Source organism: Tachypleus tridentatus, chromosome 9 (assembly GCF_004210375.1).
Source record: "Tachypleus tridentatus isolate NWPU-2018 chromosome 9, ASM421037v1, whole genome shotgun sequence".
Lineage (NCBI taxonomy): Eukaryota > Metazoa > Arthropoda > Merostomata > Xiphosura > Limulidae > Tachypleus > Tachypleus tridentatus.
Window position 1 is genome coordinate 89,893,331 of NC_134833.1, and position 24,918 is coordinate 89,918,248.

At 34.1% G+C, this 24,918-nt stretch overlaps 1 protein-coding gene across 7 annotated transcripts in view; it reads right to left on the reverse strand.

Moving 5' to 3' along the window:
• Nucleotides 1–24,918, reverse strand: part of Plc21C (Phospholipase C at 21C) — a 268,910-nt gene that overhangs the window by 113,784 nt on the left and 130,208 nt on the right. For all 7 annotated transcript variants that reach the window (XM_076455602.1, XM_076455601.1, XM_076455600.1 and 4 more), the window contains one exon: nt 12,047–12,115. In XM_076455602.1, coding sequence (XP_076311717.1) covers nt 12,047–12,115 — 69 coding nt within the window. The remainder of the gene's footprint in view (nt 1–12,046; nt 12,116–24,918) is intronic.

A 24,918-nucleotide genomic window follows, 5' to 3' on the forward strand; every position in this document is an offset into this window, starting at 1 on the left:
TAAGAAGCCAATTTTGTCCAACCAATAATTAAACCTGATAATAACGTAGTTTAATATGTAGAAACTGGGATCTCCCTTTTTCTTTTTTTCAATTATTCTTTGAGAAAACTGATTTTTTTACAAAAAGATCTCTTCGTATCTAACAATTAGGTTGAAGAAATTCACACCAGGAAGTTCAGTCTTCTTGTTTCTACACCACGGACAACCATACAGGGGAGAGCGAGCTCCAGAGGACTGACTCATCAAGACTTTACACAACACAGATGTCAGTATTACACCGTATATAATCATATTACATTTGTGCCGTGACAGGAACCAAATATTTATCCCGTATAAAGATCCGGAACTAAATATGATCGCCGCTGGCTAGGACGTCAAAAGTTTCTATCCAGATTTACCGTATTGGATACCTACACTTTTCCAAAATGCTGCCACTATGAAACTTTGAACAACTTAGCATTTATCTTTTTATCTGGTAACATAAAAATATTCCTGCAGCTAGAAACCAACTTCTAATTTCATGTTTCGTTATGATTTTTATATTACCAGATAGAAGGATAAATGTTTAACGAACAGATAAAATTCATGAACGAAAGAAAATGTGTGAAGTGAAAAACTCTAAAATATGGGAGGTGTTGAGCATTTGAACAGCATGAAATATACTGAATGCCTAACCTATTAAGCCAGCTCATTGTAATTTTAAATATTTATAATTATTGTGGACTCTTTTACTATCATTATTAGATGTTCTTGTGCGACGAAGATTAGATATATAGTTACAGGTCGTTCTTGGGAACGATCAAAACTGCCACTATTTTAATTTTTAAGTCTATCCTTTGAACAGTGGCGCAAACAATACTTCAAAGTTAGCTTTAAATGTATGTATGCATGTAGAACAAGTTTGACTATTTGGCCCAAGAAATACATAATGTTCTGGAATTACACTGTATGTAATTATACTAAAATGATTATATTATAAACAACTAGAAAGGAAAGTGTCCACCTTTACAAACTAAATAATACATTTAACTACTAATGAAGTCACTGAGATCTCTGATTATTTGCCCCCCTCCCCCCATTCACACTACTCCTATTCCAACAATAACAAAAATCAGTTTCTTTACTGGTAGGGAATTTATCATCTGTTGGTTAGGCATAGGGTAGGCACTGCCTTTATTATGCCACCATATTTGAGCCTTATATAAACAATTCTGGAAAAATGTGGCATTTGGGTTGTTCAGTATACAGGTTAGTCAAATGATTGAATTTTATTTAGTTTGTAAGAGGAGTCGTTACGAACCACATTGCCATCATTTGAACCCTCACCGCTTTTATAAACAGTTTCCTAAGATAAACAGCACATCTAACAAGAAAGATGTACACCTTCCCTTTATTTTAACAGCACTGACTTTGAAATGCAAGCGACTTTTATAGTGCGTTCCATGTGAATCACTGATATTGTATTTGTTTTTTCCCCCAAATAAAAGGGTTAATTTTCCCAACAATGTCTCTTAGAAATGAGTGTATAAACACTTTCCAGTGAGTGTGCTTATCAAGTACCTCAAAGGGCACTGATGAGGTATTTAATAAGCACACTCACAGAGAAAAACATACGTTAACCCTCAAATTCGGTATTTTTGTTAGTATACTGTTCACTGCAGGTATGGTCCTTATAGAGCAAAATAATTATTTTTATCCGTTAAAATATTTAGCGTAAAGAACTGACTAAACCACTGCGAGAAATAATCATTTGCAAAACATACAAGACGAAGAGCACTATTTATGGTATTTATGGTTACATTTTTCCGAGATCCTGGGATCAACAGAGCCATGATTTCACAAGCAACTTTGTTACATAAATAATTTAGAAAACGTGTTTGAAAATCCAATGATATCCTTCGATAATTCTAGAGTGATCAAAAAAAAAAAGTTACTTCCCAGATTTATCCTCGTAACGTAACTACCAAGAAACTTTGAGAACTTGTTAAGCTCTACACAATTCGACAAGGGTAAAGAGTAAAAGACATTTGTTACTTTAACACAAAAAGAAATACACGGACAAATGACAGTTCTGACACTCTGGTTCATTAGTAGAAAACTGAAAAAAAAAGAGTTAATTTTGATTCATTTAATCTAAACTACGACGTAAATTCAAAATAAAAAAAAAACTTTGCCATCAAAATCACATCGTAAAGCAAGAAATGTATTAAATTGTGGGTTGTAGGCCGCAAACTTACAAGGGCTGATTAAGGATATGAAAAGGAGCCATACATATATATAAGAAAATATATGCAGAGTCCTCAAGATCTATGATTGAGAGAAGGCAAATTAAACTGTGTAGTGACACATCTCCTTTAATTTATTTTGCCCTGATATACACATAGGTTTTGCAGTGAAAACATTCCTATACTATTCTGTATAATGGAGGGAAATTGAAACGATTAATGAAACTGTAACAAGAAAAACTAGGTCTAGTGTACCTGACCCTCCTGGGTATACAAGTTTATATACCCCAAACACCCAGAGAGAGAGAGAGAGAGAAGAAAACTAACTGCTACTAGCGTTATATTCAATGACATGGCCCTGAAAAGGCGAATGGGTTAAATCAGTGTTTTGTGTTAGACTACTATCAGTAATATTAGACTGTTAGTAAATCACTAAATCAGGAAGGAAGAACATGCCAAAAACGTACCTGACTCTCCCCGGTCATTAATGACCTAAAACCCAATGCAGCACGCGAAGAAGAATTCCAATTTGGTTAAAAAGAAAAATTACAATAAAAAAAAGCCACAAATAAACTTCCGGAGTAACAAGTTGGCAAGCAAAATAAAAAGGCTAGTCTTGGGTTTTCTGATTTAAACTCCTTCGTAAATAATAATAATAAAAGGATTGTAAAGGTGGGAAACGCAGTGGATCTCGTTTTACGTTGCATCGCTTTGCGTTGTTTCTTAATTACAGCGTTCAACAATTTCTATCCCTGCATTAAAAACATTGCATCGTTTCATTACTACAGCGTTCCAACGTAGTCGACTACTTTTCCAGATGTAGTGTTTAACAACTACTAGAAATATTTTTGAAACAGTATCGCCTTGTTTCTTTACTAGAATGTTAACCCTCTCTGCCTGGACATCCTTTACTGCGCATATCCAAGATTTCAGCGAGTTACATTCAAAGTTTCATTAAACTTATATTACAGAAATGAGTATAGCATGAAATCTTTGCTAGTAACCCATATTTTAATAATATACAAGTTTTAAGTTACTAATATTACAAGGAAATTTTTTTAATCCCGAATTTCTTATTTTTTCTATTTCATTTCTAGGTAAAATACAAAGTTTATTGTGGACAAAGTTCAGCCATAATGCCATACGTTTGAAAGGTATTTTTTATTGTATCACGTTTCGAACTTACATTTCACAATAGCATGACTGATCATAGAAAATTTATGAAACCTATACTTCAGATTTAACGCACCTAAACATAGCAGACTGGAAACTTAGATCAAATTAACGTGAACGATAGCTTGATTTATTTGTTTGTTTGTTTGGAATTTCGCGCAAAGTTACACGATGGATATCTCTGCGCTAGCCGTTCCAAATTTAGCACTGTTTGTTAATTTTTGTTTTTAAATTTCGCGTAACGCTACACGAGTGCTTCCTGTGCTAGCAGTCCCTAATTTAGCAGTGTGAGGCTAGAGAGAAAGCGGCTAGTCATCACCACCAACCGCCAACTCTTGGGCTACTCTTTTAACAATGAATAGTGGGATTGACCGAACAATATAACGCCATCCCGGCAGAAAGGGCGATTATGTTTGGTACGATGGGAATTCGAACCCGCGACCCGCAGACTGCGAGTTAAGCGTCCTAGCCCGCTTGGCCATTCCCTGAATGGCATCAGCTGAGTCAAAACGTGTAATGCTGAATTCTAAATAGGGCTTTTGGAAAACTATTTTACGAATGGTGAAATTCTAATCAAAGATTCAACTGTAAAGTTTGCAGTGTTTCTGTTTCTTACACTAGTTAGCTTTACACTGGGCAATTTTTAATATATATATAAAAGTATTTACTGATTTTGCACCGCCATAGGGTACTTAACCTCGGCTTTACTTCGGGTACTTAACCTCAACTAATCGACTTGAATTTTTATATAATACTCGTCACTGTTTTTAAGGTTTTACATAATGACTTAACCTCATAAAACGTTCTGAAACTCCTCACACAGTGAAACAGAAAGCAATAGTTATGATCACACGAGTTCTTGGAAGTTACTAGAGAAAATTTCTATGTTACAGATTACACCATTTCTTTTTACTTGAAAGTTATAAAGGAAAACATCTATGTCACAGTTTCGATTTTCCTTGTTTTCTTGGAAGTTATAACGGAAAACAGTTGGAGATCAGTTACAATATTTCCAACAATAAGCCAAAAAATCAGAGTAACCAACAAGTACTGAGTTTCAAAGATACCTATATTAAAAAACTCTTTATACATGTATACCCTTACAGATAGAAACTGGGAACGTTTTCACAATTTTGATTTTTTTAAAGTATTGCAGCTCATGGAGGTCGTCAGATGAAACCTCCCAAACACCCGTAATGTGTTTGTAGATCCGTAATTAAAAGCACTGTAATCGTTTCGTTCTAAATCTAAATAACTGCATAAATAACATTACACCATTTCGTAACGTGTTAAAATAACTACTTTACAAGAAAATGTGGTAATCTCTTGGTACTAATTCGATGATAAAGAACAACACCTTTGAGAGGTGACTTACAGCCCTCAACACAGATGAATTTTACAGTTTCTCATATAACTTCTCTACCAAGCCGCTCAACTTTAATGAACTACTTGCTTTTACGAGCAACTACTAAGGGACCTTCAACCACTACCCACTGGTCTTGTAATTGGTCAACCCTTTTTGTTGCTCTATTCGTTTCCCTCACAATTTTTTTTCAACTCAACATGAATAGCATGATTTGCCATCTTTAACATAATTCTATACTAGAGAACTGCAAGTCTGACTCGTAAGTTTCCTTCTTTCCTCTAAACAACTATATTATTAAACTGCTAAAAACAAAACTGTGAAAAATCTCGAATGTTCTACCATAATCAATGGTTCTAGAATATCGTTATCTTCTAATCAATCAAAGTCACAGAAGAAATCACGATTTTTTACATCCGATGATTGTAGTCGATACTGCACACCATTTACCTTACCAAGGAATACATGGAATAAACAGGAGGTCCAATGGAATAGTGAGAGAACAGGATGCCTAACAAAACTAGTGTTACCATGTGTACGTTTTATGCTATTACAATTACGTAAGTGCATAAACTAATGATTATTGGCCCTTGGCAATAAAATATTTTACTTACAACACACACACACACACACACACAGCTGAATACGAAATTCACAGTATTTATAGATAAGGTCCAAACAATGTTGAATTCAAGGGCGTAAATGCGGATTTTTCCCACTGTGTAATCCCTCCCCTTAAAGTACAGAAGTTTTTATTTTGTCGAATTTTAATTTTACTTCATTTTCTACACAGATTACATGGTCTGTATTCAACACTGATTCTAACTAGTTTCATTTTTGACCGTCTAACATTTTCAGTTTCAGCTATTCTTTTTCATTCGACGTTTCTTTACAGAACACAACATAGGGAGAAGCTAGAAATTATTCTAAAAGAATATATTACTTATCATAAGAAAAAACTTGCCTGAAGTGCTTCTTCGAAAATATTTCACAGATGAAACGGCGGAAATAAACTGTTCCATCTTATGTAGTCGAGAGGTGTTTGTTTTAAGTTGCACAATAGGCTATCTGCATTACAGCTACTGCAAAAATCGAATCGTAGCAAATAGTGTATCATTTATATTTAAACTATAATGTATATCTATTTTCCAATCATACTGCGAACACATTCTTAATCCATCTAAATTCTCATTTCCTATCATTACGATTACATTTTTGTTCTTACATTAATATAACTACACTTAAGTCTTTGTTGTTTTTGTGTGATTTCAGATATTCTCGTAACCAAAGCTTCACAAGGAATATCTTCCCTAACCATCAACTGATTTCAAATGTATAGACTAGAGCAGGGATGCACAACTTATTTTTCATAGTGGCCATAACTCTGGCTAACGAAAACAACGTTGGCCACACTAGTATAAACAAAAAAAAAACAAAAAAAAACTAACTTTCAATGCGAATATTGATGGGGGTTTTCATCAACAAGTTACGTGAAATATGACTTAATATCTATGATCACTGAGCATCTTAGCTCTGCCTCTAAATTTATGTCAGTAAGCCGAAATTTGTATCTACACTTGAGAAAATCTAGCGTAGAAAATGTTGGCTTGCACACCCCTGTGGATCCAAACACGGAAAATAATTTTGAAGTTGCTATCTTTAAATTTGGAAAACTGATTTTTGAGAATAGTGAGCCACATCCCTCTGATAGAACATTTCTGTTTACCTTTTATGTTATACACTTTGCAGGGTAAGTATCTCGTCTTCAGATCCACACTTATCCAAAGACAAAAAAAAAAAAAAAAAAAGTAATTTCCTCAATGAAATTTCCTAAGTCAAATAGAAATGGATCATGCAAAATTTCAAATATCAATTTCAATTTTTTAACTTTGGAGGAATGTGATTCAAATGTTTGAGATAGATTTTTGATCCAGTTTACATAGAGGTCATCTTAAACATCAGAGAAATCATAATCCTTATTATTTTCTAGAAAACAATTCAACTTTGCAAAATGTGTCAAATCATTCTTTTGTAATTGTTCCGCAAGGAGGTTTAGCTTTAGTTGAAATTCATGAATAGACTGTGATTACTCGTTTATTATTTTATCTCTTCCCTGAAGCTTTATATTCATATTATTCAAGTGAGCCATCATGTCGCACAGAAAGTGCAAATCACACTACCATGACAAAGTTTCAATTTCAAGGGAATTTTCAGTCTTACCTTTTTCAATAAAATACTCTCTTATTTGAGAAAATGAGGAAGAATATCGTTCCAAGACTTTTCCTCTACTTAACTATCTTATATTTGCAAAATCAGTAAGATTACTAAAAGTACAAACACTAAATTTCTTAAAAGACTCAAATTGTCGATGAATGAAAGAGCTTCCAATTCTAATATAATTCACAACTTTTACAACAATGTCCATCAATTTTTTCAATTCATCACTTTTAGACATCTGAGCACATAAATTTTCCTGAAGCAAAATGCGATGGAAAGATGGCAGCGTGGATTTCACATTATTTTCAATTAAATGCTGCTTGAAAAGAGAAACAAATTCTAATCTCGCCTCTTTGCCACCGTATCTTGTGGCAAACCAGTTTTTTAAAATCTACATTGAATTTCTTTTTTATATTTCAAGAAAATGTTCAAAGATGTTTTTCCACATGTTTGATCTCGTGATCCAGAAAAGCCAAGCATTTCTTCCCTTACTTGAAGATCTTAAATTGCACATCAAACCCAAAATATCAACTGTGCAGTGTCACTAACACATGTTGATTCATCTAGTTGTAAAGAGAAATACAAACAGTCTTTCCGTTGTTCAAGCAACTGATTTTCTATGTCTTTCGCTAACTAGCATTTTGCGGACAACTGTTTTGCGACTTAATTGCAAATTATTATGTATTTTTATTGCACGTTTAATGTTTATTTCGTTTAAAAAATTACAGCAATTTCCTGTCCTTTATTATAAACGAGTTTTTATTTCATTCGTCCAACGTGCAAGTAGTACATTGGGTATAACAATATCCTAAGCTTTCTACACGGGTAACAATATATTTAGTTTGCTCAGATACAGAATATAAAATAGAATATTTCAGTTTGTCTTTATAAATGTTATGGCACAGGAAACAAAAACGACGATTAAAATCTCTGTGAAGTACGAAAATATTAATTGCATCGAAAATAAAGTGTTATTTTTCCGAAATGGGGCCAAATGCCGCTTGGAGGGGTTGCGTGTTTTAATCAATCGCATCAAACAGTATGCAGTGGTAAGTTGTTTGTCAGCGAGTCAGTAGACACAAAAATGACGTCACATAAGGGATGTTTAACGTTGCAATCTCCACTCTCGTGATGTCAGTAAAACGTGCACATGCCATGAATCGCTAGAAGAATTATGTACTCTGTAGGGTAAAACATAGTAATGACAGACGAATTACAAAAGGAAGAAATAAAAATATTTGACGCTCTTCATTTTGGTTTTAATTACTCTTGAAGCAGAACACTTTTAGGGACCTTGCAGAAATACATCTAGTATGGATACAGACATATTAAAGTATCTCCTATTGGTTAACCCTCACTTTTGTAAGATATTCAAAAGATCATTTAAATGCATACGAATGGTTTATATACAGTGCCATTGATAATTTCGTCTTCAAGTGAATTAAGTTCACGGGAGAGAAACCCTAAACTCAAATGTCGAACACAGGCCAACCGGGATATGACAGACGTAGTACCGACTAATCATTATACATATAAACCATAATTTTTCATTAAGAACGGCTGTTATGATGTGGACTAGAACCAGCAAGTGTAAAGTAATTATTATCAAAATCATTTTTAAGCGTTTAATGTTCAGATGTTTCACTGTACGGTGATTAAAAAAATGTTTTTGTTTAGAAGTACAAAACCACACAATAGGCTACCTGTGCTCTGCCCACCAATAGTATCGAAACCCAGTTTCAAGAGCATTGTAAGGTCACAGAAATACCGCTGTACCACTGGGAAGCATAAAAAAGACAGTGCTCAGAAAGGAGACAAAGAACTTGTTTTTCACAACAACTTATTAGTGCATTGTGAGTTTTTGTTTGTTAAACTTGTTTTTCAAGTATACAAACTTTTAGCTCCATCATATCTTGACCGATCTGAGATATCCAATTACAGTTTTGGGCTCAGGAGATCAACTCATTCTGATTGACGTACTGACCACGCCCAAGATCTCAAATTAATTTACCACTGATACTGCTTAAACGAATTTCAATTTGAGGTAGACCGGTAGAGATCCTAATGAGTAGTAAAAGCAAATATGGTATAAGAGTGCCCCTCCATTGGTACCTCAGGTGTAAAAAATATAGTTAATAAAAAGAAATAAAATCTCTATATTAATGTGGTCTAATACTACCTAAAAAAATCCAAATGTTGCGGCTGCTCGTTCACTGTTTTCTTTAGATAATACTATTTTTTATAACAATTTATTACTGCTTTGAGTTACCTTAGCTTCCAATAATTATTTCTTTAGATAACACTAGTTTGTTTTATTAAATGACCTTTTACTTTTAACAAAAAATTCTAAATAACTAATACTAGAACATGTATGGATATCGCATGTCAATAATACATCGTAAACCAATGATCCTTGACAGCACGTAATAAACAAAATTACACATCGGTTACTACTGAAACAAATACACTTTTATGTCAATTTGTTTGTGGGCTAAATGTTTCTTCGCTCCCAAAGACACCACTAAGTACATATGAAGATGAAATGTTCAAATTTTAAAACCAGCTAAAAAACAATCACTGTTCCTTAAGGTCTTTTTCATAATAAGGACCTAGCAAAGAAACAGAAAGAGACAACTATCTGGAATTTTCTTTTTGTTGTACAAAAACCTCAATATTGATTTACTCATCTCTAGCAAATGATGTGTGTTACTCAACTGTAACATTAAGCAATCAGACAACCATGAAGTGCTGGATGTGTTAAACAACACAGAAACACACAGATACAACAAATTATCATTTAAAAGTTACGTGTGTGTTGATAATTCCCTTGTTTTTCAATTTCAGTTACAGCACTCAGATACAATTGATAATATCATTAACTCTAGAGGGAGCCACTGCAGTAAAGCCAATCCTTCTCAACCGGTTCTTATTTCTACAATGTTTTCATATGCTATTTTAACTTGTTTATTTATGACCGCTCAACTCTTAGCGATGTACTCTTCATCTTATTGAGTTTACAGTTGGACATCTAATTAATTAAGATTAACTCGCATTTAGTCATTGTCATAGATAAATATGCACAAGACAATGCAGTGACATCTTGTAGTAAATCTAATTTTTTATTAATATTTTAACACTCGTATATTGTGATGCATTACGAAAAAAAATAATACTAACAGCACAGTTCTTTGTGCATCCACACTGATCAACAAACCGTTACTGGAAGGTTAATGTACGGTTGAAAACAAGCTGCGAAATACACACATTCCTTGAGCAAATAAAACAAGTATCTTTCTTAATAATGAAGAAAGTTTCGTTGACATTATACTAATGGTATAAAAAACGTATTTTTTTGCCAGGAAGATATTAGATTAAAAAATAACGTAAGAGCAATAAATATGTAATAACTTCTTAGTTCACCAGGAAAAACATTTGTTGTCACAAAAAAACTTGTTTAATGAGTTAACTGGCTGACTTTATACGTAACTTATCTCATTTTAGCCAGTAATGACGACAGAAACATATTTCTATGCAAATATTAAATTTCAACTAAATAATGATGATTATATAACAATATCGCGTTAACCAACCAGCACTTTCTTTTTTGATTCTGGTTACTCAACCCGCTCACATCACTTTGGAAATGACTCTTCAGAACAAAAGTATCCATTCAACTTTCTCAGACTCTCAATGTTTACTTTCTAGAACATGATTAATAATACGAAATACAGCATAAGTGAAACGTATCCACTACACGCTGCTACAAGTGTAATAAAAATAGTAACCTGTATGCGTGGGTAAAAAGCTTTTCTAAACTTCATTAAGATACGCAAAAGGGTAACTAGGTGTGGGGAAATATGGATGACGTAACCATGTGCGTAAGGAATGGGCGAGTGCAAAAAATTATATGCACTTCAAAGGAGAGGTACATAAAGAATGAATCCGTCATTCCTCAAAGACACACATCAGACAGCAGAATTTACGTATTAATGATTTGTTTGCGAACTTCTTCATTTGTTTAAAGGCACTTAAAAAGTGTCGTTACCATCACCATATTGTCAGTAGGTACATAGGAGTTGCATCACTGAATTTTAATCACTGTTTTGATACCAGTGTTTGAAAGTTTCGCTAAATCTGGTGCTCTTACAAAATAATTCGATCGACTGTTTTGAGTGTTGTAGAATAGGCTTAACCTCGCGATCATTGAGACGCCCCACATGACCATCATATTTGTTCAAAATTCCACATTTCTAACCTTATACGCAAGTAGTCTAGGCGGGTCACTCAATTGCTTTAATTACTTTAAATATACAGAACTACCTTCAGATTTTATACAATTTGTGGATTGAAGTATGAAATACTACAACCAGACAGGAAAACAAAATGTGCAAGTATTAATTACAACAGTCATACCTGTGTGAATGTAATTAGAAAGTAAATGTAAAACTTATAAAGACAAAATTGACTTCTAAATAATGACTTTTCGACAGATGATCTATACAAAATATAATAAACAGTGTAGAAAGGAGTTCAACTTAGTTAAAAACAAACTAGGTAAATGAATACTGTCAAAAGAAAGTTTGACTATAATTAAAAACTATGCAATTAGAATTAGTTTAAAAATAAAAATCAGTAATTAGTATTTTACTAAAAATAAAAGTGAACTTGATGTGCTAATCGATCAAACAAATAGTTTATAACCTTCATACTCCGATTTCATAAAAAACAAATTAGCATTTCGTCACACATACATATATTACGTATTTTCTACATTAGCTAGGTTTACTGTACTTACCAGGCGCGGCGTTCAATCACGATTATTTCTTATATATAAGCTTTACCAATTGTTTTTCTGTTGTCGCGTGTGTTGGATAAAATCAACAATTTTCCTAAATGTTGACGTAATTACCCATTCTGTTGTCACGTACGGTAAAATAAGAAAAGAAGGTAAGACAGGTTTACTCGAGATAAACCTACCCTAGATATTATGGCATACTTTCCTGTCCTAGTGTCACGGGTGGTGAATAAAAAACATTGTTAGAACCAAGTTTATTTTGGATAAACTTACCCTAGGTACCCTGGCATACTTTCCTGTCCTGGTGTCACGTATGCTGGATATTTCCAAGAATTCGGTCTCCTAGAACGAAAAAAAGAGTTAGTAAACTGTTATTACAATCATGAATCAAATTTGTTTTTTTTTCCTCTCCTCTGCCTGTCTGTGTGTTTTGAATGCTATAAAACTACAAAAACGGAAACTGGTAGGTACTTGATAAAAATACTTGTAAACAAAAACTGGTAGGTACCTGATAAAAATACTTGTAAACAAAAACTGGTAGGTAACTGATAGAAAATACTTGTATTTCTTTTCGGGATGGATGGTTTAGCAATAAGATGTTTTGTGACTTCAGCAGAAGATGTTTTTTTTTTTCCCTCACAAGAATGACGGAAAATCTTACCCAAAGCAGAAATGGATTAAACAGGGGCGCGGGACTATACAATTCCAAATAAAGCAGTTTAATGGTAAACTATTACTTTAATTATGTCGTAACTTTTAATAAAAGAATTGCTAAAAATCTTCAATAAAATTACAGCTAGTAATAATTAATGTTAATTGCGAATGGTAAGCAAACCACAAGAGCCCTGAAAATAATTTACATAAAAAGTCGGTGTCAGACTGTTCTAAATTAGGATCTGCATTCATTTCAAATTAGTTGACGGATCAACGTAATGTTTGTTACTACAGCTGTTGGTGGTTATGAATAGACGACAACGCCATAGGTTTTTAGTTATTACAGTGCATAAACAGAAAATCACTATACTGTTAAGGGTTACAAGTGGAGATAACTACGGTTACAAGTAGAAGCCGTAACTGTGGCTGTTAGTGTTGAAAGTAGCCAAAATAACTATAGCTGTTGTTATTAAGGTTAGACAAAACAACTGCAGCTGTCATTGTTAAAGGTGGTATACATAATTACAGTTATGGTTAAAAACATAAAATAGCTCCAGCTGTTTTGGTTAAAATGCATAACTATAACTGTTGTCTAAAAGTTAAAACAAGACTGGAACTGAAATCTTCTACCATTGGTAAAAACTACATATAGTTCAAAATCAACTCTCCATTGTTATTTTCACAATCAAATTTCTTGTTTGGGGGGGATGAGAGGTCCTGTTTTTTAACTCCTCTATACACTGCCGTGCCTTGGTTTTAAATTAATACCAACACTATGGTACAGAAGAATATATTTCATAGCAATCCGTGCAGTAAATGCATTTAAAATTCTTCGGCAGCTTAAAGGTAAACTCTTATGTTTTGTTTTTCGTTTTCTGTTCCGTTTTTCTAGCTTATTTTTTTTTCAATACACTTTGGAATCTTCACGTCAAATTTATAACATTCTTGTCGCAAACGGTAATAATGAAAATGATTATAATTCTTGTAAAAACGAAAGAAGGCAAACAATCGACTAAGTACATCGTCTAAATAAAACATTGTCTATTATAATGCACGAGATATTTCCAGCGTAACATAGGAGTTTCGTGCTAATCTAATACATCACATGTTGATAAGAATACATACACAAAGCTGAAGCTCTTGTGTATCCGAACTGATAGATACCCGTGAAATATATTAATTATGAAATGTTTTTATTTTTTCGTTACTATGAGAGAAGACGAAATTATAGAAAAGTGAGCCCTTATAAAATTATTACGGATACGCTAAAATTAACGAAAAACGTACAGCAAGGGTTCTGATCCATAGTGTTAAACAGGATCAAAAGCACATTTAAATACGTATAAAATATATAAGTCATGACATAGAACTAGCTTCTGTTTATTTCTTGACTTTAGCTACTTATTCGCGTGTGCTAGTAATACACATCTAAGCACAAATATCAGAACCACATAAGTAATGCAGTGAAACAAAAAAATCCAGTAAGGTACTTACTACACCACATCGAAGGCAGATATGCGAGATGCAAGTTAAGATCACTGCAGTTAGAATGCACATAAATAGAAAATACATAACGTTATGTAAAACTATTGAAGATTCAGGCTTGGCGTTGAGGATAGGCGACAAAGAAGCGTTATGAAAAAAATATTTAAACTCAGTGTTTCAGAGAGTAATATTTATTTATTTGCGATTTTCAAATGTTTGCTTTTCTTGTACTGTCTTCAGTCAGAAATCATAAAGCGGAGTTTGACAAATATTCACAGTAAAAAATAAAATGATGAAAATACTCAGAACGAGCACTGGAGAGGATACAAAGGACGCACTGCATCAAAGCATTAAAATCCTTCGCATTATAAAGTTGTTTTTGATTAACTCTGTACTCAATTTTTTTCAACATACTGTCTATTGCATATTTCCTATAAAGCTGAACTAAGATTTAAATGACCCCATTATAAGTTTCCATACACCAGGGCCACAAAAAACCTGGCCTTAGACATCGGCTGTTGCATCCTTGCTTAGGCTTACTTCATGAGAGACAAGGCGAAGACGCGCAATACTCATCGTAACTTAATCATTCTATATGCAACCCTATGATGAGGTTTACAATGGTTATTTACTTACAAAAAAGACGCTGGTAACCATACATACTCTGGAAATGATAAAGCAATCACAAAGATATATCGACTACTGTAATTCCATACTTGGAACACATAAAGAACATCTATAACACTGATTACAGAGTTGAAAAGGACTGATGTACGTTACGAAGATGAATTAATAGTTCTCGTTCATTATTAACGGCGAGTGCACTAGTCCACTCTACATAGGAATAGCCGAATTAAAACAATACAAAAGTTACCAGTATTTTATTTTCTACAAGCGATCAGCAGCTAGATATGAAGAGCTACTTGGCACAGCGCTCTATCTCCGTTCTATATGACGCTTTTCAGGTATTCAGATTCCTTAATTAGGTTCACAGCATCATCTTTCTTCAATAGGCTACCTATTGCCTACCTAGTTCTAGCAGCAACTATAATTTTATCATCATTTGACAGAGCAAAAGTCTTCACGATTTTTGAGTACCTACTTTTTATTTTTATAATACGCAAAATGTTATAAAGCTTGATAAGCTGGTGACCCTCGCACGCTATCTTACAAACAAAGTATGTTCCTATACCTAAAAATAAAGACGTGAAATTACACTGCTTTGCAATACCTTGCAAAACCATATGTTTCATGACATCTAAAATGTAAGACTTAAATTAAAATGCACACACTGGTGCGTAAATCGAGACTCAATATTTCACAAACTTAGTCTCATAAGATATGTTCATCCTAGAGAGTTTAGTTTCTAAGACAAACATAAATTATAATGATTAATTATATCGGCATGCATCTGTGATGTGCAAGGAATTATAACATCAAACATTAATTGATAAATGCTTTATTTCTCACACAAGCTTCGGTCTGTGTCTCTTGTAACTGACTTTCGTTACATTTTTCACGGTAGTTTGATCTGCCTCCACGGTTTATTGATTATATCCCTAAGAATCAGAAGTTTGGAATAAATACATTATTGAACAAGTCTGTTACATCACTAATAATTTATTAATGTTCATTAATGCTGAAACTCAAGTGATCATACAAAACCAAAACAAGTGATGCTTTTCACATCACCGATTATACCATCGAGTTCGATTTGTTTGTTTTTTTTTTGCTCGCAGTACACATCTCGTTTGTTTGTTTTTAACCAGGTTTTTTATTTCGTGTCAACCAGATAACAATTAAGATGAATCACAGTTTACACTAGATATGCAACAAAGTTGTACCATTTACAGCTTGTACGAATGAATTGGTTAGCCGATGGCCATGCCTCAACGAAAAGTTATGTGATGAGAGGTAATTTCACTTGATTCCGCCTGAACTATCTCACAGAAATCGAAAGACCAGCCAGTATAAAGATAGTACTAATGACCATAAGAACTCGTGCGTTAAGGAATGATATATATTTTATATATTATCTGTCCGAGGTTGATTCTTGGGTTCGTATTTTTAAGACTCGTATAAACCTCAATCAGTTGGAAGAGCTGTTAATTTCCCACATGACCAGCATCGCTAAATTATACATCAGCCCACTTATGTTTAGTTTAACTGAACATAAGCAACAAAGTACTTTCAAATAGATTTAAATGAAAATAAGCTAACTATTAAACAAATAATTTTTGTTGCTCTTAAAATAAATTATTTTGATACCTAATGTGTAACCTTGAAGTAGTCTTTACACAAATTCCGTTAATCCAATTCAATTTCCTTTTCCATAATTTAGTTACATGAAGGAGAGTGTTTTCGATATTACAATATTCGATATTGGTTTTCTTACAACACGAGAATTATCTTTTCCCAGAGGTTTATGATTCCTTCATCTATAAACGTTTATAAAAAAAAATAACAATTACACTATATTCTAAGTTACCGTAACAGCATTGCATTTGTTAATAAAGTTTGTACCTTCATATTTAGAAAAAAAAATGCTGCATGTTCCTACCTCTGGTCATTTAATTTGACACCAGTAAACACAGGTGAAATATGAAACATGACCAGTTGGTAGCAAATGTGATAAAATGTGGTTAGAAAGTGACAAATACGCGATCAGTGGGTGACAAATTATGATTAAAAAGCGAGAAATGCACGATCAGCGGGTGATAAAATATAGTTAGAAAGTGAGAAGTACATGACCAGCAGATAATAAAACATGGTCAAAAGGTATCTCAGAACGGGTGGTATGGGTATAAATACTTTTACTGATAAGCAGAGAACAACGACTGGACCTTCCTAGGTTATCTTCAGGTCGAGACGTTGTTCTCTGCTTATCAATAAAAGTGCTAATACCAATACCAGCCGTTCTGAGACACATTTTTAATACAAGTGGGTTTCTCATCATCAAGAATGGTCAAAAGGTGACAAACACATAACCAGGTAATGATAAAATATGTTGCCAGCAGGTAACAAAGCATGATGAACATGTGATACAATACGATCAGCAGAAAACAGCACATGGCTACCAGGTGACTTTGTCTTTTAATGTTTGAATATTAAGAACACATACCACTTTAACGTGGAGAATAACATTTTAATCACATAACACTTGGTCCCTATCCGAGGAGTAAAAGGGGTGATACGTGCCACAAGGATCTCAAAGATAATAGTGACACAGAAACCGTGGGTAAGTTCTGAATGAAACGCCACCAAGCAGAATGCTCATGTCACTTGCCAATAAAAACAAAACACTTTAAGAATACTCCATGATGTCATAATTTCTAAATGCCAGGAATCGATGTCAGCGCTCGAATTGAACATCTAATTTGTATCTATTTCTTTAAGTAGGTTAAGTGAATGTATGTCTATGTTTTTCTCATAGCAAAGTGGCATCGAGCTATCTGCTGTGTCCATCGAGGGGAATCGAACCCTTAATTTTAACATTTTAAATCCGATGACTTATTTCTGTCCCACCGGGGAAGTAGTAGGTTATAATCTGTTATTTGTTTGATGTTAGTTTCATAAACAATAATGGTTAGACTGTTTAATAAATATCACATATGTTCAACGTTTTTTATTCTTATTATGAAGATTATTTTGTACTGTTTATTTTAAGTAAATTGATTTAGGACCAACAGAAATTCCGCCAGCGAGATAACTCAGCTAGCGAATCAACGCTTTCTAATCATTTTAAGTAAGAATCGTGTATTAAAGAAGCTACATGCATTACTGAGTTAATTTCTAGTTGTGACAATTATAAACAGCTTGCTTTGACCATAATTTAAAGGTAGTTAACTAGGAAAACAAAACTTTTATAAATATAACTTCCTACTTCATACTATCTTCTGACAGAACAAGTTATAATGGCCAAATAAAAAAATATAAAAAATCATACTGAGCATCAAACGAATACATTTTCTTAACCACGTAATAACAATAACGTAACCACATATTGCTTTCTCATTTTCTTTCGGCGCAGATAGCCTAGTTGCTTTGCGCCATAAAACGCCAAACCCACCAATCTTCCCACTCATTCTCTTTCAGGTTTTAAGTTATTCTACTAACTTATTGTCTTTGTACACGTTTATCCATAAATATCTATCTTTTCATTTGTAATGATACAGAGGAACCAATTAATATGGGAGAACTAATTTAATCTTATGTTGCTTTAAGTGTGTACAATTACCAGAAATCAACAATTATGCATTGGAAGTGTTAACTCACCATCCCCAATTTTTCATCCTAAACCAACAGAGCAAAAACGCTAAAAAAAAAAAAACACACGTCTCAAATAAGCAAATATATATATGATATTGTCTTATAATTTTTATACTTTGCTTTACAGTGGGACAGGTCTTTCCTGTTACGTGATTTTGAATAACGGCAGGCTATAACATTGAAGTAATTGGGTGGAACTCGACCGGAGTGACAAATTATGGCTTTTATTGGAAAATGTCAATGTATTATTGTTCTATAAGCAGCCAGTAACTTCGGTAGGTTTTGCAGCATGAACTCAAACAAACCTCTGATATAGAACGACAAGCAGCTGAGCACTTGATAGTTGCTCCACTTTGTTTGAACGAGACAAAATGTTCGCTACTTTGGTACCATTTAAGATGGCGGAAACCGTGAACGGACAAAGAAGTTAAACAATGTTCTCAGCCAATGGTATATTATATTCAGTTTTTACAAGCCCTGAAGAACAACAGTCAATAACCTCTCGACAGATGTAGGGTATTCGTTTTCACTTCTGTAATTGTGATTCAATGCAAAGAAAGTTATGCCACTTGACTCTCCACAAAGATTCACTTTTTTACAAGTCATTCCATGGCTTCTTCGTCTTTGTGACGTCCATTTAAACGAAAAGATTCAACCAAATACAACATACTACTTTTCCCTGACATGTTTGACGTCATCGTGATGCAAATAAGGAGCATACAGAGTAGCACTACAGGGTGGCCCGTAAGTCCTTACCCATCCATATGTTATTATGTTATATTCAATTGCGCATGTATTATAAATTTGTTTCTTTTTTTTCAGAGAAATATGGCCGATGTAAGTCCATTTACACTTGAAGAGCGTTTTGTGACAAATACGTGGGTACATGAGCGCAATGAGAATGAGGGATAACACACAGATACACTGGATACATAAGATATATGGATGGGTAGGGACTTACGGGCCACCCTGTAGAGATGTCTCTCGGGTTACTGTTTTGAATATTAAGCCCCACACGTGTCACACCTCGACACGACATCAGGCTTGTAATTTTATTAATGATATAGTTAATTGTTCAGTTCGATCCAATAAACATTCTTACTCATCTTTTACTTAAATAACTGGCTGATGGTTGACCTAAACCACCCTAACAAATGAAGTAAGCGTGACAAAAATTGTCGTGTCGACAAACTGCTGAGATGTGAATTTCAACAATTAACTCGGGGTATTTGAAACTTCAGATGGTGTATAATTATTAAACAAGTAAAAAACTCTAGAATGACCCAGTTATAGAAACTACACATCGAATAGGGATACACAATTGCAGATGAATAAACTATAGACACTACATATATAAGGCGACACAGCTCTCAGATGAACCAACTAGAGATGTTACATATGTAACGTAGCTAAACAGTTATCTGATGAACCAACTTGACACTAAGTGTATTACAAGCTAACGAAGAAAACGTCAGTTGAGCCATGAGTATATAAAGCTATAGCGGCGTTAGCACCATGAGAACCTCTATCCTGGGGCCCCTATCACCTATCCTTATCACTGATACGTCTCTACGAATGATACCATAATATTATGTGATGATAATGCGATGGATTTCATTTTAGCACAGCAACCGCTGAAAATCAGAATCACAGACAGTTAGAAACTTAGAACTGGCACTAAAAAACAGATTTTAAAACGACAGGACTACACTAGTCTCAGTCGAGGAAGTGGATACCACAAATATCCATCCCGCCCATAGACGTGAACCAGTCGAACAACAATTTCACACCACACATCTTGGCGATACAACCGCAAGCTGTTTTAATTTGGTGTATATTTGTTCGGTAGTTTTCAAACAAATAAAAAGAAACACAAACTTTAAAATATCATGAAAACTAAGTAATGTATTGTCACTAGATGGCGTGAGGCACATCCAGAGACTTATGTAAATTTAGTGTACGTCTGTCCAACAGTTTATACAGAAACAGTAATAAAAACATGCATTTAAAACACGAAAAAGCTAAGCATTGAGTATCATTATATGACGCAATTAAATTTTACAAATTACAGACCCAAAAAAAAGAAACGCCTTAACATTAATTATAGCTATCTACGTTTCAATTCTGTATGAAAGTGTGAAGAAAGTACCATCACTGACTTTCGTAAATAATAACTTAAGTCAAATTGTTTTTTAAGGCAACAAACCAAGCTAAAACAACTTTACATGTTTTTAAAATATTATACAAATTTACCCTTTTTTTATATGCAACTTATTCCACGCAAATAGTATTACATAATGACAGTTTCGTGTTATATGCACCAACAAGGAAAGCTAAATTGATTGTTTTACCAAACAGTCAAATACAAATAACCCAAAAAATCAATTAATTTTGTCGTATGATTTGTTAACTCTCAAAACACAAATTTGTTTAAATACCATAACAACTAGTGGGTGGTTTGTTTCTAGTGCAAAAATTATACAATAGCTTATGAGCATTCTGTCCACCTCTGCGAATCGAACCATGAGTCATAGCATTGTAAACCTAAAATTAACTTTGACCCACCAACTGATTACTACCGGTGAAGTTACATAATGCATCGTAATAAATAAATTTGATATTTTATATACAAAATAAAACTGACTAGAATCACTCGTTTTCCATGAAAAATACTTCAGAAACTCCTACCATCAATAGGTGGAATTAATGCAATATCGATGATATTTCCATACGGTTTTGGGACTCAAATATTACTAAGAACCCTAAAATCAACGAAGGGGCGGGCAACCTACAAACGGTTTAGCAGATAAGTTAAACTAATTACCTCACAATCACCATAATATATTCTTACTTTCAAATGCCATCATGCATTTCAAAATAATGAGTGTATTGAAATTCATTACAATGGTGTAGGGAGGAGTTGCAGTGCTTGGTTAAACATTTAAACTTTACAATGAGAGGTTGAAAGTATAAGAAGCTGCTGAAAACAGCTCCCCTGGTGCCAAAGGCGGCTCAATCTATAAGAGTCTGAGGGCATGTCTCTCAGAAAATTAATATAATAATTTCCAGTTGTTACAGAAGTCAAATATTGTAAAAGTGAAGTGTTGTACTCCGCACTCCCGGTTCCGATGCTTATGTATCATGTTTTAAAGGAAATTCTGTACTTTTCACTTCTTTTCTTACTTATAAAACCCACTCGGTCAGACATCTATAAGTTGACTTCCAACGAGACCTATTTTTCCTTGATTACTTATCTTTTGAGACCAGAACTGGTGGAAGGGTGATCAACAATGATGAGTGACAGACAAAAACAAAACAAGTAGCAAAACAGCACGGGAGATAAAAGAGGTACGTGGAATTGAAGGTTAAAAGTGCTGAAGATTAATGGAAGTGGGTACGAGAGTGAAAAGCATAAAAGCCAGATTAAAAAGTATAGAAACAAAAAACTGAGATAGAAACGAAATGAAATGTGGAAAAGGCACGAAGAGAAGTCTAAGATATATAATACAATTAAAGTTACTCGATCCTACTTAAAACCTAATAACTTCTGAAGCTTATCAGGTTTATTACTTTTGCAAACTGCGCATGCAACAAGACACGCACAAGTATCGCCACTCAGCGGAATGATTCTGAAAATCGTTAAGTGATTAAGAAAAATGATGGCAAAAATGAAGCGATGACATAAAAAAAAAAGAGTAGATAACAGAACTGACGAGAGAAACTGAAAGTGACGAGATTCATTCACATATTCCACCACCACCAGAAGCACATTTCCTGAACGATTATAGCAATATTGTGTCCTGTTGATATCTCTTGGTCTAACAGGTTGGGCTGGGTGAGTTGCGACTTTTTAATCCTATAACACCGAAGGCACATTCCCACTACCAAGTGCCATAATCAATACCTTAGCAGCAGTCGCTTTCATAATACGCGAGCGTCAGTAATGTCTGCATGACGTCATAAACGGTGAAAGGATAAATGCAATTCCTGCGGGAATCATCTACACGGAAGAAACTGGCAGGATAGTGTGTGTGTGTGTGTGTGTGTGTGTGTGTGTGTGTGTGTGTTTATTCATCGGTACAACAGAACTTTGCCATGTCTCAATATTACAGAATAACAGAAATACTCAAAATTAAGATGCAGGTATAGGTTAAGAATATGTACATAAGTAGATTTAAAACAACACGTCTTAATTTTGTGTATTTGTCACTTAATGTTGTCAGCTGTCCTGAATATTGAGATAAGCTGTGTCAGTTCCATCAATTACAAAAAAAAAAAAGAGGGTTGGTAGTAAAATATCACTATGTTATACATAACCAAATCTGTTTTTTTCTTAGTAAAATATCACTATGTTATACATAACCAAATCTGTTTTTTTGGTAGTAAAATATCACTATGTTATACATAACCAAATCTGTTTTTTTCTTAGTAAAATATCACTATGTTATACATAACCAAATCTGTTTTTTTCTTAGTAAAATATCACTATGTTATACATAACCAAATCTGTTTTTTTCTTCTCATTTTAATCTTCACTGTAAGAGATATTAAATACCCCTTCATGTTTAGTTCTAAACCAAATTTATTAGTTTGTTTCTTTCTTTCTAAGCACAATGGGCTATGCAAGTTGTGCCTACCACGGGTGTCGTAAACCTGGTTTTTAGCGCTATACTTCTTCTGACGTATCCCTGAACCACTGGAGTGGAGAAGTGAGCAAAATTAATAAAGATACGTATTATAACGTACGTCACTTTGGCTTCGACTAAATCTGACTGTTCTACTGAACAGCAAGATTGAGTTTCTTTATTTACTTTCGCGCAAAGTTACTTGAAAGCTATCTACACTAACCACTAATAATTTTGAAGTGATAAACTAGAGAGAATGCTGGTAGTTGACACCGCCGCCAACTCCTGAACTACTCTACATTACCAATCAAAAGGGCTTAGAGGATTCTAAGTCGCAGATTGCGGGTTGAGCACCCTCACCACCATACTGCGCAAGACGTGAACTAAATGTCGTTTATAACAACCCCAGATTTTAAAATTTGGAGAGGTTCAGCGGCATATCTCGGCTTAAGCCTTTGATAGTCCAACAGCACTCTAATCACTACGCCACATATTAGTTAATATAACGTTAGCTGAAAGAAAGTTCAACAAAGTTCATCATACTGTCGACGTGGAATACTCCATACTGTTGGTCATCCCTACGGATACAAAACATACGATTGCCGACGTGGAATACTCCATACTGTTGGTCATCCCTACGGATACAAAACATACGATTGTCGACATGGAATACTCTACACTGTTGGTCATCCCTAAAGAAAAACAAAAGAGTACGACTGTCGATATAAAATATTCCACACTGTTGATCGTACCTAAAGAAAAAAGGAGTACGACTGTCGACATGGAATATTCCACTGTGATTATCAACTCCGCCATATAGAAGGAATGCAAACCTTGTTAATTGTCTGTAAAAGAGTAGAACACAGCAAATGACCAAAAATAAGGATGAAAACGAAAGTGAGCGAAATTATATCGTTAAGAAAATGAAGCAAATTTTCACACAAAACAGCTGCACAGCTCAATAAAATTATTCCATTCTAATAAAAACATTAAAATGCGAACACAGTTATATGTCACGGCCATAGAGTACCAGAAATGTATGGATTACTAATAAAACAAATAACTAACTGTTTGTTCTACTAAATCTCCAACATACAAGTTCATAAAATATCTATCGGCGATACTGAATTTTGCAGATGTTTCATAGATAAAAGCTATCCATACCGATCAAATCATGTACAGCTTTGGTGATATTTCACTTATCAAATTCCAAATACTGTGACGTAAAAATGTCTCAAACTCATTATACTGCCTTACACTGAATACATCAGTTACTCATTCGTTATCTACTAATTTTTTTTACAACAAAAGAATTTTTTTCTTGGAATTATAACAGGTTTTATATTGTAGACCATTCAATATTCTAGCCAACAATCATTTTACACAAAACAGAAAAAGAAAGCCATTATCTTCACCTGATAAAGACAAAACGAAGAATAATGTGAGTGGCCTCCAATAAAAACGTAGGGCAGATGGTTTGGGCGCTCGACTTGTAACTCGAGGGATCGCGGGTTCAAATCCTTGTCACACCAAACATCCCCACCCTTTCAGTCGTAGAGGCGTTATAATGTGTCGGTCGTAACCATCGTTCGTTGGTAAAAAGAGTAGTCCAAAAGTTGGCGGTGGGTAGTGATGACTAGTTACCTTTCCTCTAGTCTTACGCTGCTGTATTAAAGATGGCTAGCGCGGATAGCCCTCGTGTAGTTTTGCGTGAAATTCCAAAAGCAAACAAACAAGCAAATGAAACCGTGTCCCAAAAACAGTAACACCTTTTATAAAAAGTATTTCGAAATCACTTCTAGTTACACACTTGTAAGTAAAATACTACCAGTAAATCTGCATCATATGATTGTGACGAAAGTAATTCACCGTCAAACACACTTATTTTTCACACATAAGTAAACTGGTGACAACGTCCTTCTCTCATTTTAGAAACATTACGGAATCCTGCAGTAAAAGGTGATTAACGTAAATAGCTAGCATTTCATTAACGACTTTATATGTTGTAAACCAGCCTGCACAAGAGATTAAACTCTTTTGATGAAACTTCACATAACACCAAAACAAAGTAATCTGATTATAATAAATTATCATTGGTTTTATGAATCAGTA